Source organism: Podarcis raffonei, chromosome 15, assembly GCF_027172205.1.
Source record: "Podarcis raffonei isolate rPodRaf1 chromosome 15, rPodRaf1.pri, whole genome shotgun sequence".
In the NCBI taxonomy this organism is placed as follows: domain Eukaryota; kingdom Metazoa; phylum Chordata; class Lepidosauria; order Squamata; family Lacertidae; genus Podarcis; species Podarcis raffonei.
In genome coordinates this window covers 11205914-11226750 of record NC_070616.1, presented here as the reverse complement: position 1 = coordinate 11226750, position 20837 = coordinate 11205914, and the positions used below count along the sequence as shown (strand labels likewise).

The 20837-nt window shown below is 46.1% G+C and overlaps 1 protein-coding gene across 1 annotated transcript in view; it reads right to left on the bottom strand.

The window, feature by feature from the left end:
* Positions 1–20837, bottom strand: part of CASTOR2 (cytosolic arginine sensor for mTORC1 subunit 2) — a 50067-nt gene that overhangs the window by 14697 nt on the left and 14533 nt on the right. Inside the window, exon 2 of the mRNA XM_053366628.1 lies at positions 16376–16446. Coding sequence (XP_053222603.1) covers positions 16376–16446 — 71 coding nt within the window. The remainder of the gene's footprint in view (positions 1–16375; positions 16447–20837) is intronic.

Genomic DNA, 20837 nt, shown 5'->3' with positions numbered 1-20837 from the left:
CAGTTACACCTGCATAGCTGGAACAAACGCAAGTTTCTGACAGCACCTTTCCTTGGAAAATGGGGTTTGCAAAAAACTGGGTGTAAATAAACAGCATCAGTTTTCCCCTCTCTTCCTCCTTCCATGGAAGTAAGGTCAAAGATACAAAATTAACTTTCCATGAGTTTATAGTAATTCCTTTTCTTTTTCTTTCCTCCTAATTTTTGTTATTTCCCCTTTTCATTTTTATCTAGACTAATCTGTTTTCCATTGCAGGCTCCTCTTCCACACAGGCCTGCCTCCAGCCACCCTCCCCTTGGCTAGCTGACTTTAACCAGAAGAGAATTAACCCTTAAGGTACACACAGGATGATCTCTGCTGTGGCACTTCCAACTCTTGGCATCCTTGAGGTCACAGGAGGTCCAGATCCTGGGAGTGAACAACTCCTTGCCCCCCCAGCCCTCCTGAATGCCTGGCCAGGGGACAGGATGCACCAAGGTTTGCCAAAGTAGCCACAAAACCCGCCAAACAGGTCCTCGTGTCTCTATAATTAGGCCACGAGGCAGGTCTCACGTTTGGCTTCCGCGTATCAAGAATGTGTTTACATCAAAATCTGAGCCTGCAGAAGCCAACAGGGCAGCTGGATGCCAGCCAAATGCAAGCATTCTTTCCAAGTACAGATGCCGCTCCGCATTTCGAAGTCCTGCTAATCTGATAAGGTGCCCGGGGAATTATGTGGGTAAACAATGCCAAAATGGGCTGGTAGGGAGAGAGCAAGAAAAGGTGGAACAACATGATATACAACGAATTGAAGAAAACGTTCCATTTAACATTTGTTAAAAAACCTGAAGCATTTTTATTAGGGATTGTAGGGGAAAATCTGCCAAAAAAGCTGAAAAACATCTTCATGTATGCGACAACGGCCGCGAGAGTTTTAATAGCACAAGGATGGAAGACTGAAGAAACCCCAACTAAAGAATTATGACAAGAAAAATTGATGGACTATACAGAACTGGCAAAACTGACATACAAGCTACGGGACAAGGATAACTGTGACTTTAAAGATGAATGGGAACCCTTTACAAAGTATTTGAAGACGCAACAAAGCGAACTGGACTCCTTGGCTGGTTTTGAATAAACATTCACAAACTTTTTATTGATAATAATCAACTAAATAGTTTGAGGATCTATACAACTGTGTAACCTGCAGAAAACAGCATTTTTAGAGAAATCAAAGACTGGAACTGAGGGAAGTCGGGGGGTGGGGGTGGGTGGGTTCTGTGGGGGGAGGGAGGAAAAATGGGGGGAATAAGGATGATATGTTTCTGGATAATATGTTTTGTTTTAATTTTGAATAAAAAATTATTTTAAAAAAGAAAAGAAAAGGTGGAACACAGCTGGCTCCCGGGGGGGGGGGAGAAAACTATCAGGGTGTACGCTGTTCCCTTGTGCCAGATACATATTTTGAACCAGAACTGCTGGAAATCGGCTAGAGACCACTGTGGGCAGAGGTGGATTTGGGGGAACACAGCCTGTTCAGTCGCCCTGGGTGCGGACTCTAGAGGGTGCTGCAGCTATGATTTAGGACGGAGTGCAAGAGGCAGAGGGGGCTGGATTTCGGCGTTGCGCAGGGTGCCACTGAAATCCGAAGCCCCAAGGTCTGGTACTGCTGTTGAGTCGTGGCCACATTGGCACATGGGGAAATGTCAAAACTGAGGGACAAGCAGCGGTAGAGAGAGGCGCAAGGATGGGGGCCAGAGAGAAAATCGAGGAGCCGGATCAGAACCAAGATTTGCCTCAGGCTAAAAATCCCATTCAAAGTAGACCTACCGAAATTAACAGGTCACTGTCGCTACTGTTACTTGCCCTTCCAGCTGCTGGAAACTGGGGGAAGGGAGAAGGCTCTTGAGCTTCACCCTTGTTTCTGCGTTGCCCACAGACATTTGGTTGCCTACTGTGAGAAAAGGATACTGGACTCAGATGGCCACTGGCCTGATCCAGCTTGTTAAGCATTGCCCATATCTGTGAAAGGCATTGCAGCTCCTCAGCCCCAGAGACCCTGAGGAGGGAATAAAAAACTTTGAAATGGCGCATCAGAATTCCAACAGGGGGGAATCGTAACATACAAATCTACCCATAGCAGCTGATGGTATATACAGTGGTACCTCAGGTTACAAACACTTCAGGCAAATGCTTCGGGTTACAGACTATGCTAACCTGGAAGTAGTACCTCGGGTTGAGAACTTTGCCCCAGGATGAGAACAGAAATGGTGCACTGGCGGCAGCAGGAGGCCCCATTAGCGAAAGCGTGCCTCAGGTTAAGAACGGTTTCGGGTTAAGAACGGACCTCCGGAACGAATTAAGTTTGTAACCTGAGGTACCACTGTATATTTGTCTTCTTCAATCTGTTGCCCTCCAGGTGTTTCAAAAAACAAGTTCCATCAGGCTGAAGATGACAGGAATTTTTAGACCAAAAGATCTGGGCTGCACAAAATTGATATATAATATATTGGCCCTCTGCAAGACATAAACAGACACAAAGAGAGAGATTCATTTCCTCCTAGAAGTGGAATCATCTATTCATGCTTCACTGCATTAGAAGTTAAACCGGAGTATATTTTTAGTTGCCACTTGATTATGTAAGCTCCATTATATAACAAACTCTAGTTATGGGCATTCTGTTTGGCTCGCTTAAAGCATAGCAACGTTATGTCCAAACTGCTTTCCTTTGCTTTAGCCAAGAAAAATAAATTAAATGGGCCATACATTGAAATCCTGGCAAGGCTTTATTTTTATTTTTTTGAAGGACGGGATGAGATCATTCTCATTTTTCTGGGGTGATGGTGTTGTTGTTGTTGCATATCTTCTACAAAACAGGTTATCTCTCACATGAGCACATGAAGTGGCTTGATATTTAGCCAGACTGTTGGGCTGATCTAACCCAGGGCTCCCAGGCTCTGACTGGCAGCCATTCCCTAGAGTCTGGGGCAAGACTTTGTTGAGCAAGCTGGCTTCGCTAGAGATGCCAGGGCCGAATCTGTGATGATGATGATGATGATGATGATTAATAATAATAATAATAATAATAATAATAATAATATTAATAATTTATACCCCGCCCATCTGGCTGAGTTTCCCCAGCCACTCTGGGCAGCTTCCAATCAAGTGTTAAAAACAATACAGCATTCAATATTAAAAACTTCCCTAAACAGGGCTGCCCTTCAGATGTCTTTTAAAAAGAAAATAGCTGCTTATTTCCTTCACATCTGCAGGGAGGGTATTCCACAGGGCGGGCGCAACTACCGAGAAGGCCCTGTCTGGTTCTGCACAGCGTGGTGAATCTAGCACCGAGCTAGAAGAGGGAGCTCCTATAGTGCAACATTTCATCCTTACAACAGCCCTGTGAGGTAGGCTTTGGCGTAGAGGCAGCGAATGGCTTACAAGCTGCTGAACGGGGGACCTGAGGGCTCTTCCAGTCAAAGGCTGACATCAGGGGAGTTCAGACACTCAGCAAAAGAACACAGAAAGGAGAAGGGGTGTCGTTTAAACCCTCTCTTCTCTGCCCACCACACCATACTGGAAATGTAACAAAATAAGAACAGATTGTTCTGGGATAGCTCTAGGATTGGCAGGGTGGGGGTTTTGGAAACAAGCCTTCAAGCAAGGTGTGTGTGTGTCCATCCCTCATATTATGGAGGAGCCTCATCCACAGACTTTTCTAGCTGCTGCATCAAGAACGTAATCCCCCTCCTTGCACCAGAGTGTCAGGTGCATAGTGTGACCCAGGGCATTGTGGGAAATCAAAATGGCTGCTTGCCACCACTGGCTAAGCCCCTGGCCAGGGGCTCAAGGCATCTAGCTGTGCCAGAGTGCCTTGCTCTTTATCCCACAGTTAGATGGGATAGGGGCTTTGAAGCTCTGCCACCCCAGCTCTTGAAGGCCTTATTATCTATTTTATTTTAAAAAATCCAGTTATATGTTCCTTTTCATTCAAGAACACAGAGTAGTTTGCAGGTAAAATGCAGGGTATCTAAAGAACCACTGACGAGTAAAACTCATGACAGTCCCTTTGCTACAAATAAGGACTCTAGTCCTCATGGTTTTGAATAAGGGGCTAATTTAAAGAGGATCACAGGAAGTTATCTTCGACTGGGTGAGATCACTGGTTTATCCAGCCTATTGTTTGCACTGACTGGCAGCTGCTGTCTGGGAGTTTCCCTCATCCGACCCGGAAGCGCTGGGAACGGAACCCAGAACCTTTTCCACTGAGCCGCATCCGTTCCTCAAACTGGAACATCACTGCCAATGTAGACTTTATTACCGCACTGATGAGATCACACCACCGTGGCTGTTGTTGATAACGGTTTGGCTACACTGGCTTCACAGCTCAAGTGCAGCACTGTGACTAAGCATGACTTTTATAACTCTTCTTAACAAGAGGGTCAGTTCTATTTCCGACATAGGTGCTAGTTCCACGGCGGGGCGGGGGGAGGCAGAAAAAAGGCAGTGGCAGAGGCGCTAGGGAAGGGGGGGAAGTATCATATGAGAAGCAGCAGACTTTCCCTCCCTTTGTCAGGGAGCAAAAAATAAAATAAAATTGGCAGACTTCCTTTTACATGTACAATCCTGCCCTACCCTGTCTGCAGCTTTGTGCCCTGTTGGGATAGATGCGTCCAGCAGGCCAGTGACCACAGAGAAAAGGGCATGCAAGCTTGCTAGTAACACAGAGCTAATTGTCAGGGAGAACAGGGAAAGCAGAACCATAGAATTCTGGCACCGGAGACAGGTGTGAGCCTGGTACGAAAAATAGATGAACACGCGGGTGGTGCTGTGGGTTAAACCACAGAGCCTAGGACTTGCCGATGTCGGCGGTTCAAATCCCTGCGACGGGGTGAGCTCCCGTTGCTCTGTCCCTGCTCCTGCCAACCTAGCAGTTCGAAAGCACGTCAAAGTGCAAGTAGATAAATAGGTACCGCTCTGGCGGGAAGGTAAATGGCATTTCCGTGCGCTGCTCTGGTTCGCCAGAAGCGGCTTAGTCCTGCTGGCCACATGACCTGGAAGCTGTATGCCGGCTCCCTTGGCCAATAAAGCGAGATGAGCGTCGCAACCCCAGAGTCAGCCATGACTGGACCTATTGGTCAGGGGTCCCTTTACCTTTTACCTAGCCTCCGGAAACAAACAGGAGGAGAATATCAGTCTCCCCAGGACACAGGCCATTTTTCAACAAGAGCACGAAGCTGGCAAACCAGCATTTTGCTCTCCATTTTGCTCTCCTTTGCCTCCCGAGAAAGATGGGATGCCAACCATCAGGTCTAAATAAAGGGATTTCCCTCCTTCCCTGCCTGTACAAACATTAAAAGAGAAGAATCACCATGTAATATATTTAAGATCCACTTCCGAGGTTCCTTTCCCAGGGACTAATCCAGGTAAAGTGGATGGTAACTTGAGAGACATTGCCTTTTCAGTGGTGGCTCCTTATTTATGAAGCATGCTTCCCAAACCAATGCTAGGTGGTCAAAATTGCGTTTAGATTTTAGGCAGGCTTATCTGGGATATCGAACAAGCGGGATGCACTCCTAAGCACATCTTGCACAGACTTGGTTAGAGAAGGCTTTTTCCTCACCAAGACTTTTAAATTGCTCAAAAGGTGCATCTGCTCTCTTAATTTGTCCTTCGAAATTATTTACGGAGTCCCACTCCAATATGGTGCCCCTTGGAAGTTGCTGGGCTCCCAGCTCTCATCCATTAAGGCATGTTGGCTGGGGCTGACGGGAAATGTAGTTCAACAACACCTGGCCGTCACCAGATTGGGGAAGATCCACTTACTGACCGTAAACTGCTCCTTCTGCAGTTTTATGCTTGTTCTATTTCTTTCCACTTTCTATTGCTTTATTTGGGTAGCTTTCACAGTAAGCTGCTTTGGAGATTTCAAAAAAAAGAGAGAGAGAGAATTCAAAGAACAGTTCAGGTTTTTCTGGGTTTCTCTCCACGTTTGGTTCGACATGGGAGTCAAACGGAGGCTGAACTTGAAAATGGAACAAGCTAAATTTTTCTTCCTCCATTGGAAGCTTGAACTGGAACCGGTTTGACTTCTTGATTGCTATACTTTGATGTTTCATCTGCTTCAGGGCTCAGCAATATGCTCTGGCTAATGTTTTGTGGGCGTCCTTAATTAGCAAAATTAATAAATAAGCCCTAATTGCAGGAAGAGAGTCCAGGGATCTATGCTTTAAGCAGACAAATATCCTGCAATATCCTGCCTCACTGTCCCCTTTATTAATGCACCCCAAATAAATTATAAGGCAAGTCCTCTTCAGATACCAACAGCTTAACGCGCTGCTTGGCTGCTGTTTATAAAACAAGATATAGCAGTTGGAACAGCAAGATCTCTGCTTGCATTCACAGCAAACAAAGTCAACTGGCAAACAAACAGGCTGTAACCGAGGGAGGTGGTTTGGTGTGTGTGTGTGTGTGTGGCGCCCCCCTCCCCATCACTCTCCCCACTTCAGGCCGGCTACTTGGGGGGCAGAAAACCGAGAGACAGAAATAAATAGAATCCGTGCTAAATGTAATTTCTTAACATCAAGGGCAACGTGAAGGTCACCAGCCCTGAATAACAGTCATTGTGGATGCGAGCAAAGGAAAGGGCTGGAAAATATTCCTCACCACGATAAAAATAGGGGGAGTTGGGGGGGGGAAGGAGGAAGAGAGCTTCCTTCTTGCACTATAATTCTCCACTTACTGTAGAACATTTTCTCCAGGTTCTCTGGGCATCCCTTAACATGGGGTGGGAGGAAATTCCAGACCAATGGTCCACGTTTGAATTGCCAGATCTCAAAATCTGGACTCCCGTGGTCTCTGCAGGCCACCCTGGCCTCCCCGGACCAACCACATGCCCCAATGGCAAACAAGCTGCTATTGTGCCATGGCTGAGTTCCTGAGCTGCTACTGATGACTGCCTAATAAATGCCTTTCTCTAAAGCCTCCTTTCTTCCTCCCCTGTCTGCAGAAATGAAGAGAACTACAAGAGGGACTGCAGCCAGGCGGGCAAAGGCTGGAAGGGCCATAGCTCAGTGGAATGAAGAAGGTCTCAGGTTCAACTCCCAGCTTCTCCATGTAGGGATGGTGGGACTATCCTGTGCCTGAAACCATCGAGAGGTGCTGCCAGTCTGTTTAGACAACACTGAGGAAGATGGACCAGTGTTTCGACTGGGTGTAAGGTACCTTAGACCCATCCACCCTGCCTGCCTGCCTACCAGCCTAGCATTTAAAGGTGCGGAAGGTGGGGAACCTCATGGGCCAAACTTGGACTACCAGGCCATATGGGGGTAGTCATGCTCATATGCCAGGGATCAGCAAACTTTTTCAGCAGGGGGCCAGTTCACTGTCCCTCAGACCTTGTGGGAGGCCGGACTATCATCTATCTATCCATCTATCATCTATCTATCTATTATTTTTTTTGGGGGGGGGAATTAACAAATTCCTATGCCCCACAAATAACCCAGAGATGCATTTTAAATAAAAGCACACATTCTACTCATGTAAAAACACCAGGCAGGCCCCACAAATAACCCAGAGATGCGTTTTAAATAAAAGCACACATTCTACTCATGTAAAAACACCAGGCAGGCCCCACAAATAACCCAGAGATGCATTTTAAATAAAAGCACACATTCTACTCATGTAAAAACACCAGGCAGGCCCCACAAATAACCCAGAGATGCCCTCCCACCAGATGTCAAAGAGAAAAACAACTACCAGACTTTTAGAAGACACCTGAAGGCAGCCCTCTTTAGGGAAGCTTTTAACGTTTAACAGACTATTGTATTTTAATATTTTGTTGGAAGCCGCCCAGAGTGGCCGGGGAAACCCAGCCAGATGGGCAGAGTATAAATAATAAATTATTATTCTAAATAAAAGGGCACATTCTACTCATGTAAAAACACGCTGATTCCTGGACTGTCCGCAGGCCGGATTTAGAAGGCGATTGGGCTGGATCCGGCCCCCGGGCTGTAGTTTGCCTACCCATGGCATACGCAATACACATCAGATGTGAAGTGGGTAAGGTTTGCACTTCAAAGGAACAAGAGGAGCCAGAAGTGGTTCCCCAATGGTCCCTTTGCTGGAGCAAGGCGTGTCCCCACCTGCCCACCTGATGAGTGCTCAAGGAGGGGGACGTGGTTTCCATTCAAAGCCACTGTTATGTACTGAGTTGAATAGGATCCAAAATGCAGCAGTCTGATTGGTCCTAGAACAATAGGATCCAGAATGCAGCAGTCTGATTGGTCCTAGAACAATAGGATCCAGAATGCAGCAGTCTGATTGGTCCACAGGAGCCACCCAATCCAGCTCCAGGTGGAAGTGAATCCGCAACCTGATTGGCCTACAGGAGAATCCCGGAATTAGCCAACCACGTGCAGCCCATTGTGTAAATAACACTGGTCAACAACAAATTTGTTGTCTGCGTTTTTTCAGCTGATTTAGGATGAATCTGATGCGCTGAATCCAAAAATCACATTGGTTTTGCTCAATCAGGTCAAGTTTTTGAGCTATGGCCACATGTCTTTTTTTACGTTTTTGTTCACATGTACGCTTGTGTGGAGCATTTTAGAAGAAGTTGGTGGGGGTAAAATGCCTTGTCAAATAATTGTTTTGATTGGAAATGATTATTTTAATGACAAGAAGTATTCAGGTCCGATAGTTCTGAGTGATTATGTCGAAAAGGGATCAGTTTGAAGTCATAAAACCTCGAAATCTTCCATAAATTGGTCCAGCAAAGCATAAAGTTGGGGGATCAAAACTAAGTTAATGGGGCAGCCACCCCACAAAGTATCCTGATCTTCAATCAGCACGTCATCCTGTAGCTCATTGTGATGAAATTCCAGTGCCTATCTTTGGAGAACTTCCTGACATTAGTGACGAAGATCCCTCCAGTGTTGAAGGACATGAAGAAGAAGAAGTGGTTCTTGAAGATGATGCTCCACATCCATTTTCCCAAAAGGAGTTGAATGATCTAGTTCGTGACATCAGCTTGTCAAAGGACTCTGCCGAACTGTTGGCATCCAGATTGAAGGAAAAAAACCTCCTCTCTGACAGTGCTCGCATCAGCTTCTTGCGCAACAGGCATCAAGAGTACCTCTGTTTTTTCTCGGAAGAGAAGGACTTGGTGTACTGTGCAGATAGTGCGCAGCTTCTGCTCAAGCTTGGAGTGCCACAGTACGAACCCAAAGATTGGAGACTGTTGACTGACAGCAGCAAGCGATCACTGAAATGTGTTCTGCTACACAACGGCAACCAGTTTGCCTCTATACCCCTGGCTCACTCGAGTACACTGAAGGAGAACTATGAAGCGGTGAAGTATGTGCTGGAGAAAATTGGTTATGATCAGCATAAGTGGTTTATTTGTGTTGACCTGAAGATGGTGAACTTTTTGTTGGGACAACAGTCTGGCTTCACCAAGTACCCATGTTTTCTGTGCATGTGGGATAGTAGGGACCGTGCTCAGCATTACACGAAGAAGGACTGGCCTGTGCAGGAGGAATTGGTGCCTTGCAAAGAAAGGAACGTCATCAACGACCCTCTGGTGGACAGAGACAGAATACTCTTCCCACCGCTGCACATCAAGCTCGGCTTAATCAAGCAGTTCACCAAGGCTCTGGACAAGGATGGTGACTGATTCACTTACTTGTGCCAGGTTTTTCCAGGATTGACCATGGAGAAGTTGAAAGCTGGCATCTTTGACGGTCCTCAGATCCGTCAGCTCATCAGAGATCCAGAGTTCGGAAACTCAATGAACGAAGTGGAACTGGAAGCGTGGAAGGCATTTGTTCTGGTAGTGAAGAACTTTCTTGGCAACAATAAGGCCAGAAACTACGCAGAACTTGTCAACAACATGCTGACTGCTTTCAGAAACCTGGGCTGCAACATGGGCATCAAGATGCACTACCTATTTTCACATATGGACCGGTTTCCTGAGAACCTGGGTTCAATGAGTGATGAGCAGGGAGAGAGATTCCATCAGGACATGAAAGAGATGGAGACCAGGTATCAGGGTTGCTGGGACGCAGTCATGATGGCTGACTACTGTTGGACTCTGAAGAGAGACCTCCGTTCTGCTGAGCATTCCAGGAGTTCCAAGAAACAGAAGTTCAAGCCCTGAAGTTTGAAAAATGGTGAAGCAACATGCAATTTACGTGTACTTACCTTTATCAATGCCCACCATTCAGTTTACAGAAAACCTGACCTGATGGAGAGAAACGGATGCCATTTCCTGATTCAGCAGTGCAAAAATACCCTAAATCAGTTGTAGAAATCTAGACAACATTCAAAAAGTAAAAAATTGTTGCCCAGTGTAATGTATATAAAGCAGATATTCTGTGGGAACTTCCATTCCTCCTCACCACTATGAGCTGAATAAAGAGCATGAAATCCAATCTCGACTCCGAGTATATTTCAGCCACTTCTCTCAGCATTGCTCTCTGAAGCCACCTTGCAGGAGACTGGCCACTTCCCCATAGCACTTCACCAAGCGGTCCACTCCATTTTATTATGCAAAGAAAAGTATTGTTATCATACACCGTGGATGCTGTGCCACTAATTTGCAACGTGTGCAAAGATAGGTATACATCATTGTTCTTTGCTGTAACTGTTACGTTTCTTATGGAACAAAATATAAACAAGCTGTGTAACCAGAAGGGGCCCCTTTTTGCAAGAAAGGAACTGGGCTGTTAGTGGTGGGAGCTGTTGCAGGAATTTATGTATAGGCTGGGGGGGAGTTGCACCTCCAGCAGATATCATGCACATGCAGCCCACTGCCAAAATCAGCACAATCACTTTTGTGACCTTTCTGATTTGTCCCCACAAAACACTTCATCACAGTTTCTTCCTATCTATTCAAAGGGCCTTTTCTGCATGATACCAAATGTAACAATTCACTGATAAATGTCTCTGTGTACTGGCTCACAGGGAAAACTTCAGAAATTCATATAGACATGTGAGCTCAGCTACTCAGCAGCCCCTCTGCCTGAGTGATAATTCCCGGCATCCTGATACCTGAGTGCCAGACAGGTAGCCATTCCAGAAATAACAAACCCAGATGAAGACAAAAGGGTGTGATTAACTTGGCTGGGAAACAGGGAAATGTAAGTATCTCTTTTGTTACACTTGATGGGTGTTTGGTGGAGGGCAAGGAGAACCATAGGGCAGCGTCCAGGATGCTCAGATTACTGCCACCAGACCTCCCCTTTCATGATGTAACCATGATGTATTAGTGATGTCGTTTGGGGGGGGTTGTAACATGGGGATAACAGCTAATAAAAGTTTGGGGGAATCTTTTGTTCAGGGCTTCTGAAATATACTCAGAGTCGCAAAGTGATTTCATGCTCTTTATTCAGCTCATAGTGGTGAGGAGGAATGAATGAATGTCCCCTCAAAGTATCTGCTTTATATACATTATTTACACAATGGGCTGCACATGATTGGCTAATTCCGGAATTCTACTGTAAGCCAATCAGGTTGTGGATTCACTTCTATCTGGAGCATGATTGGGTAGTTCCTGCCAACCAATCATACTGCTGCATTGTTCTAGGACCAATCAGACTGCTGCATTCTGAATCCTATTGTTCTAGGACCAATCAGACTGCTGCCTTTTGGATCCTATTGTTCTAGGACCAATCAGACTGCCGCCTTTTGGATCCTATTCAACTCAGTACATAACAGCTTCCATCTTGTTCCACCTTGTGGCAGGTGGGAGTCCTGTCGCGGCAGTCTTCTATAAAGACCAAGCCTACTGGCTGCTGTTTTGCTCTGGTATTCCTGGCTGGTGTCCTTGTTTTTGTCCAAGGGAGCCCTCAGATTTCTCCATTAACAGAGCTCTCTCTGGAACACCTTTCCAATGCACAGTTGCAATTTCTTTTGCCTTTTCGCCATCAAATGAAGACCTTCCTTTAAAAGCAGATCTTTTCCCCCCAGTCTGTGGTTTTTGGTTGGCTCTGAAATACTTTTTCACATAGAAAATGGTTTTTAATTTTTTTATATATATATACACACAGAACTGTATTCCCCTCTCCCAATTTTTATTTATGATTTTCAGATTGTAGCATTTCAATAATTTTACAGTCATTTTAACATTTCGAAACTTGGCTTCCTTCCCCCTCTTTCTGCAGTTCCTTAAATTTATTTTCAATATCTTCTGCATATCCAAATTAACTTAATTTGTTCATTTATTCATCTACTTTAAATATATACCCTTATTGAAACTGCAGGTTATTACAACAATCCTGCCAATGTTCTTATCTGTTTACAATTTATCTGTAAATACTCAATAAACCATTTCCATTTCACGGAACTGTATTTCATTGATCGTACATATGGAATTGGGACGCGGGTGGCGCTGTGGGTAAATCTTCAGCACCTAGGGCTTGCCGATTGCATGGTCGGCGGTTCGAATCCCTGCAGCAGGGTGAGCTCCCGTCAAACGGTCCCAGCTCCTGCCCACCTAGCAGTTCGAAAGCACCCCTAAAGTGCAAGTAGATAAATAGGTACCGCTTTCTAGCGGGAAGGTAAACAGCGTTTCCGTGTGCTGCGCTGGTGCCGGCTCGCCAGAGCAGCTTCGTCACGCTGGCCACGTGACCCGGAAGTGTCTCCGGACAGCGCTGGCCCCCGGCCTCTTAAGTGAGATGGGCGCACAACCCCAGAGTTGGACACGACTGGCCTGTACGGGCAGGGGTACCTTTACCTTTACTTTTTACATATGGAATTGTTTTTTTTTGTAAGGAAAAGTTCGTGTTGCTGATGTTTTTCCCTTTTTTTTTTTACTGTATGTTTCGGGATGTTTTAATGGCAGGTGCTTCAGAAACAGAACACTTTTGCCTGTTTGCCTCTCCCTCCTTTTTGCCTTCATTAGGTGACCCGGCATTCTAGGAGGGAGAAATACACTCTCTCCACAATTAAACGTCAGCTACTAACCTTGTACACCTATGTGCTCATTGCCCTGAGCAAATTCACTACTTTTGTGGCGGTTAATATATGCAATTTACAACCCCCTCAACAACTTCTTTTTTTCAACACCCCCACAAGGACTGCCCTCCACAATCTACAAAAAGCATGCTATTAGTCAACCAGACACTAGCCAAGCCATGAAATTTCTGAATGATTAACTACTGGCTCCCAGCTAAGGTGAGGAAAAATGTATCTTTTTAAGGTGGCCCTAGCCATCAAAGTTCCCTCTAATTATCCCCTTGGCGTGCAGAAGTAGATTTTCACCGGTGTGCACATTTTTCAAACCCTAGAGGGAAGGACAATTTTACATTTCAGTAGCATATGTGGAAAGCAACCATGAATACAGTTCTTAGCGTGGCCTTGAGGGCATTTGATGCAGCAATTCTTGCTGAAGCTAACAAGCTCTGAGTCGGGTCAGTTTTGACTACAGGAGCCCCATGGCAGGAGAGAAATGCCTTTTATCTATGTATGTACTTACAAAACACACTTTCATAAAGGAAAACTTTAAAAAACAAAACAAAACTCCAACTAACAACTAACAACCATTTTAAAATGTCAGTCGAAGCTGGTTAGCAAACTAAGTTGATGGATTACGCCAAAATGGCAAAGCTGACTGGAAAGTTCAGGAACCAAGAGGACAAAAACTTCAAAAAAGAATGGGGGAAAATTATAATTTATTTAGGAGACCACTGCAAGCAGATGAAAACATTAGCAGGGTTTTAATCTCACTTGTAATGTAGCAAATACTATGGACAATATGGAGTGACACAAAATATAGACTATGAAATAATATGCAGTTCTAAATATTGACAATAGGACCCATGGCGCGGGTAGAGGTGGGGAAGTCTTGAGATTCAGAGTAATCTCTACATATGGATATGCTATATTTGTAAAATCAAATAAAAATGTTTTCAAAAAAAAATAAAAAATAAAAATGGACCTATGTAACTTGGGTGGGGAAAAAGCTGGTTAGCAAAGAATCTCAAGGTTGAAAGGCCGACCTGAATAAAGGTGTCTGAAAACCAGCAGTGACAACTCCTGTTGAACCTCTACTGGCAAGGAGTTCCACAGGACAGGGCCTACCGCACTACAGGGCTCGGCCCCTGGTATGGGACAGCTGAAACTCAGGGTTGTGTGGGACCACTAAAGGTAAAGGGACCCCTGACCATTAGGTCCAGTCGTAGCAGACTCTGGGGTTGTGGTGCTCATCTCGCTTTATTGGCCGAGGGAGCCGGCGTACAGCTTCCGGGTCATGTGGCCAGCATGACTAAGCCGCTTCTGGCGAACCAGAGCAGCACACGGAAACGCTGTTTACCTTCCCGCTGGAGTGGTACCTATTTATCTACTTGCACTTTGATTTGCTTCGAACTGCTAGGTTGGCAGGAGCAGGGACCGAGCAACGGGAGCTCACCCCGTCGCAGGGATTCGAACCGCTGACCTTCTGATCGGCAAGCCCTGATTGGCTGTGGTTTAACCCACAGCGCCACCTGCGTCCCTTGTGGGACCACTGGAGGCACCCTATCAGACAGGGCTAGTCCAGGACGTTTTGCTACGTTTTCTCGGCCTGTGCATTCAATGGCGGTGCTCTGAGTACCACTGGTTACAACCCCTAGCCTCTGCACCGTCACCGTGGAAACCCACTGAGTTCCTTCCTCCTACAAGGCAACCCATCGATCGCCACCATCTCCTCCTCTTCCTCCCGACTTAATGCTGATACAGTTCATTATCTTATGAAACAAATTGCTTCAAGTGAAGTGTGACATTAGCATGTGCGTGATTCTCCAGTTGCCGGCGCTATTAAAGTTTAAGATGCAATTAGAACAGAGGGTAGAAAATAGCTTTTGCCGAATATTTCGCAGGCCATTAGTTTGAAGGATTTTCCACACAATTTATCCCTGACATTTAAAAGTAGGAGGGCTAAGGGGGGGGGGGAATCCACGTGAGGGACCTTTGCCGTTTTGATAAATGCAGTGTATGTCAAACCAGGAGCAGCCGCAGCCAGCAATTTAATATGCTCCATCGGTTGATGGTCTTGTTCAAAACCTGACCGTGCCCAATCAGTGCAAATCACCCCATTAGCAGAGGAGTTTGTCTTGCGTTATTATGCACATGCAGAATTTCAAGATGCTAGCCCTCACTGAGGAAGGCCTCCTAACTTTTCAGGCTGGAGCAGTTAAAGACCAAACATTCCTCATCTTTTCCACCCCCAATTAGTTGAAGTTCTGACACAGGCATAGGCAAACTCGGCCCTCCAGATGTTTTGGGACTACAACTCCCATCATCCCTAGCTAACAAGACCAGTGGTTAGGGATGATGGGAGTTGTAGTCCCAAAACATCTGGAGGGCTGAGTTTGCCTATGCCTGTTCTGGCATGTCTTCCAAGAGAACTGCAGGCCCTCCAAGACTCCCTATTTTCCAGGGACATTCCCTGATTTACAGAAGCTGATTTGATCCTAGAATGCCCTGCTTTTCCTTAGGACACCCCCATTTTCATCAGATAAATGTTGGAGGGGGTGGAGTTGCCCAAGCCATCTGAAGGTATAGGGAATTTTAAAAATATTTAATTGTGTTTCTATATATCTTGGAAGCTACCCAAAGTGGCTGAGGCAACCCAGTCGGATGGATGGGATATAAATAAAACAACAACTACAAGAATAGAATCATAGAATAATAGAATCATAGAGTTGGAAGGGACCCTAAGGATCATCTAGTCCAACCCCCTGCAATGCAGGAATATGCAGCTGTCCCACATGGGGATCGAACCTGTAACCTTGGCATTATTAGCACCACACCCTAACCAACTGAGCTATCCAGGTTTATAATAATTATGATTGCAATGGAATCCCTATTTTCATCGGAGAAATGTTGGAGTGTATGGAACTGGAGCTTGTTGAAAAGCTAAGCATCCCACAGGAGAGTTCATCCAGGAGGTAGCAATCTGGTCCGCCGATCTCCCCACCGCTGTCATAAAATAATTTGGGACTGTAACAAAATGTTGCTGCGTGCAGTGATTCAAATCAGTGCACCAACTGGCCGTCTTAGCTTTCAACTACTGCATTCCATTCCATTCCCCATCAATGAGCATTCGGGGCCCACTGCTCGGTCCTCACTGGGCTGGGGTGGTTTTATGTGTTTGTGTGGTGGTTGGGGAGACTCAAAAAAGGTTTGCTGCATTGGTTCCCCCCACCCATTTTTAAAGAAAATTTATTTGTGCAATCTATACAAAAATAGCACAAAAGGGATAACATCAGCCAGCGCACAGGTTTTGTGGTGTAGAGGGAAGACACATTTGTAAGGTGGCAAGATCCTTCTTTAAATGTATTGCGCAGGTGGGGTCCAATAACACTGAAATGAACTGATAAAGGAAGGAACATGAGGTGACCATCATTGTGCTCACCTAGAAAGCCTTCTTCATCCACTATGATGGTATAGTCCTCTGGCGTCTCTGTTAAACTGAAGAACTTGCACCTGAAATAGAGAAGGGGGAGGACTGCTTTAAGCAACTGGCTGAACCATGAAACCCTAAGCATGCTTATGGAACACATTTCAGAGGCCAACACAGCAGCAACAACACAATAACTTCTCTCTGAGTGATAAAGCTGGAAGCAGCAGAGAGAGACATGCCTTGCTCTGTGCCAAACCTAAGCTAGACTTTGGGGCTTCTCTGGAAACAAACGCAGAAGCAAGATCTGTTGAGGTGCTTATGGTGTGACACCCTCTAGCCCAGAGGTAGGCAAACTAAGGCCCAGGGGCTGGATGTGGCCCAATCGCCTTCTCTCTCCGGCCCACGGATGGTCTGGGAATCAGCGTGTTTTTACATAAGTAGAATGTGTGCTTTTATTTAAAATGCATCTCTGGGTTATTTGTGGGGCACAGGAATGTGTTCATTCCCCCCCCCAAAAAAAAATAGTTCGGCCCACCATATGGCCTGAGGGACGGTGGACTGGCCCACGGCTGAGAAAGGTTGCTGACCCCTGCTCTTACCTATGCTCAGGTTGTATATGGAAGAAGGTACAGGGTTATAAAGACTAGGACTAGCCGCCTGAGAAACAGTTTCTATCCAAATGTGATTTTGATTTTAAATGCAGTGTAAGGTAGTCTCTGTGGGAGTATATTGTATTTGATTTTGGGGCATCAGAGTTTTTAGGGGGCTAACCAGGCTGGGATAGCAGGCTCATTGGTTTTTGAATGTCTGATGTAGATTTTTTCAATTTCGTTGTTCTGTATGGGACAATGATAATAAAGATTATCATGTCGTATATGTAAATAACTCCTAAAGATACCATACTCTCCATTGGCCTTCATTCTAAGGAAATCAAACTCTGGAAGAGGGTTTGGAACCCCTGAGGTCTCCCACCACTTGGGGACTGTAACACAGAGTTTTAACTTTTTTTTTTTACATGTCCTGGGCACCCAGAAAAGAGGCCTTTGAAGATGATCTCAAGGTCAAGAATGGGAAGAGGCCATTCTTCAGGCAACCCAATCTCCAATCTCCCAAAGGCATTAAAAATGTCAAATCCAGCCAGGAACAGGCAAGGAGCCAACACAGATGACGTTGCATGCATCCAGATACAAGGAATCGTGTGTTCGCTTTTCCAGATTCTACTGCTAATACTTCTGTCCATTTGTTGCATGTGGAATGGAGGCTTTTTGACCGATACTCTGGCATGTCATGCTAAATGGCAGTCGCACCAGTGGGCATGCTGAGATACAACAAGAGATGACATTGGACAGAGCCCAGAACCAGAATGAAGCTGGTGCAGTCGCTTAAACATTGGCAAGATATGGTTCCAATCTCCTGGTCCCAAACAGCAAGTCCCCTGCTACATTTTGAACTTGCTGTAGTCAGTGAATGGCTTTTATTTTTTTTATTTTTTAAGGCTTTGCAAACAACACATTTGGAACAGGCTAATCTGGAGTTTACCAGAGCATGGATAAATATTAGCTCAGAGAAGCTCAGCTCAGAGTTAGCAGGGTTAGGGAATCTGCTGACGAACCACATAGATGCTGTTCAGGCGTTCTGTCTGAAAGGGGATTTCCCAACACAAGTGGAGAGCAGAGATGGCGCTGGGGGTGTGCCTCACTCCCACCCCAATGTCCCCACATGAGCCAGCCCTGACCAGGCCATGCTCAGCCTCCCTGCATTTGGTAGGAAGGTCTGAAGTGGTCACCTCGATGTGGTCATGCTGTTGCCAACTGAAGAAAAAGTGGCTGGGCTCATGCAGCACATTTAAAGCCCTATAATGCCACTTTAAAACTGTCATGGCGTCACAGAACCACAGCACTCTAGGTTTGGAAGGGATCCCCTTCCACCCGCATCGTCCAGCCTGGACACTGAAGTCCAGCTTGTGGTCCCCTCCTTGCGAGAAGTGAAGTTACAGGGAACCAGGCAGAGGGGCTTCTCAATAGTGGCGCCCGCCCTGTGGAATGCCCTCCCATCAGATGTCAAGAAAATAAAACAATTACTTGACTTTTAGAAGACATCTGAAGGCAGCCCTGTAACGACAAGTTTTTAATGTTTGATGTTTTACTGTGTTTGGTCTTTTAATTTGTTGGAAGCTGCCCAGAGTGGCTGGGGCAACCCAGTCAGATGGGTGGCACATAACATACCCTCCAACATTTCTCTGATGAAAATAGGGATGTCCCATTCCACAATGATAATTGCACTGTTTATACCCCACACGTCTTACTGGGTTGCCCCAGCCACTCTGGGCAGCTTCCAACATATATAAAAACATTAAACATTTTTAAAAAACTTCCCTTTACAGGAAGGTTATTGGTATGTGGAAGGTGATAGGAGGGGTGGAATACCAAAGGTCCGCTCCTTTTCCCCATTTGTAGAATTTGGAACTCTGCATGACATAGTGAGAAGCCATGATGCCCCTCTACGCCCCTCCTGCTACACCACTGGATGGATCCTGGAAAAAGGGGCTGGCCGGAGCCTTGACTGAGAACACTCCACACAGGAACAGGCTGTTGCTGGTCTTACTTTTGTATCCTTAGCCACTGACCTAAGTTAACTGCACCCCCAAAATCCAGGCTACCACCTGAAGAACAACAGACCTTTGCAGTAGTACTGAAGGCCATCAAGGGAGGGGTGAGACAAGCCTTGCTTGGCAGGGATTTCCACTACTTAGGGGCGGCCACAGAAAAGACACCTGCACCTGCCACTTTTCCAACAGCTTGCTTATTTTGTGTTGCTGTTGCAGGTGCAATTGAGACACATATTTTGGGTATTGTTTGGCTTTGTTTTTATATACAGTTGTACCTTGGAAGTTAAACGTTTTGGCTCCCGAACACCGCAAACCGGGAAGTGAGTGTTCCGGTTTGCAAATGTTCTTTGGAACCTGAACATCCGACACAGGTTCTGCCGGTTCTGATTGGCTGCAGGAGCTTCCTACAGCCAATTGGAAACTGTGGCTTGGTTTTGGAAGTCGAACGGACTCCCGAAACAGATTCCATTCGACTTCCGAGGTACGACTGTATCAAAACAGCCATCCACTTTGGAAAGCCATTTTATGGCGGGCGGGCGAAGGAAAATGGCACACAAACCATTCTTCAAATCAAATGAATATTCCTGTGTCAACAAGAAATCTGTCCAGGAACCCACCCAGGGCTACATGATCACCCTGACAAGTGTTTCCAAGCAAATTCCAAATTTCCTTAGAAGTTACTGGACGCGGGAGATGTTTGGACTGGCTGGCGTGGAAGAGCAGGCATGTAATTAATACCATGGCAGAGGAAACAGATCTGTATCTTGGAACAGCTGGGCGGCTCGCTTTTTGCAAACTTGGCACATTGAGGGGGAAGCGAGGCAGCCAACTGACTTAGCAATAAAAGAGAGAAGCCCCCCACCCCCCAATGCCATCCGCAGAGCAGCCTGTAACCCAGTAGGCCGTGAATTCTCCTGAACGCACATCTCCCCTTCTAAATTACTCTTCCCTTCTGGAATTTTGCACGCAAGCCAGCCATGTGGTGGACGAGTGTGTGGAGATCCTCATGCACAGTGTGAGGTCTCCTGCTATGGGCGATCGGGTGTCCTCCCTCGACAGACCTCCACAGCAACCTGCCGTCTGGACGGAGATGCATGAGGGGCTGCCCTTGGAGGCTGCACCTGGTGCATAATACCTGAAGGAGAGTCTCCACCCACATCATTCTGCCCGCACACTGAGGTCCAGCACCGAGGGCCTTCTGGCAGTTCCCTCGCTGCGAGAAGCCAAGCTACAGGGAACCAGGCAGAGGGCCTTCTCGGTAGTGGCACCCACCCTGTGGAATGCACCCCCACCAGATGTCAAAGAGAAAAACAACTACCAGACTTTTAGAAGACATCTGAAGGCAGCCCTCTTTAGGGAAGCTTTTAATGTTTAACAGACTACTGTATTTTAATACTTTGTTGGAAGCCGCCCAGAGTGGCTGGGGAAGCCCAGCCAGATGGGTGGGGTATAAATAAATAAATAAATAAAATAAAATAATTATGCAGCTCCTGGGGTGGTAAATGGGACAGTTCGATGGGACCATCATGCACCACCAGCCCTGCGCCGGCTGCCATTGAGTTACAATTTCCAGAGTGGTCAACTATCACTCCGCCTTCCAAAGGAACTCTGTGAACTGAAGTCCAGTGAGGGGAATAGAAAGGCTTCCAAACAACTGTCAGCACCCTTGGCAAACTACAGTTCCCAGGATTCTTTGCGGGAGGCCCTGACTGTTTAAAGTGGTGTAGTAGTGCTTTAAATGTACTGTGCAGATGGGCCACTGTAGATTTTTAAGCCCTGTTCCCCACAAAGAGCTACAGTTTCCAAAGTGGTTTAAACAATCAAGCCCAGGGAATACTGGGAACTCTAGTTCTGTGAAGGGAAACA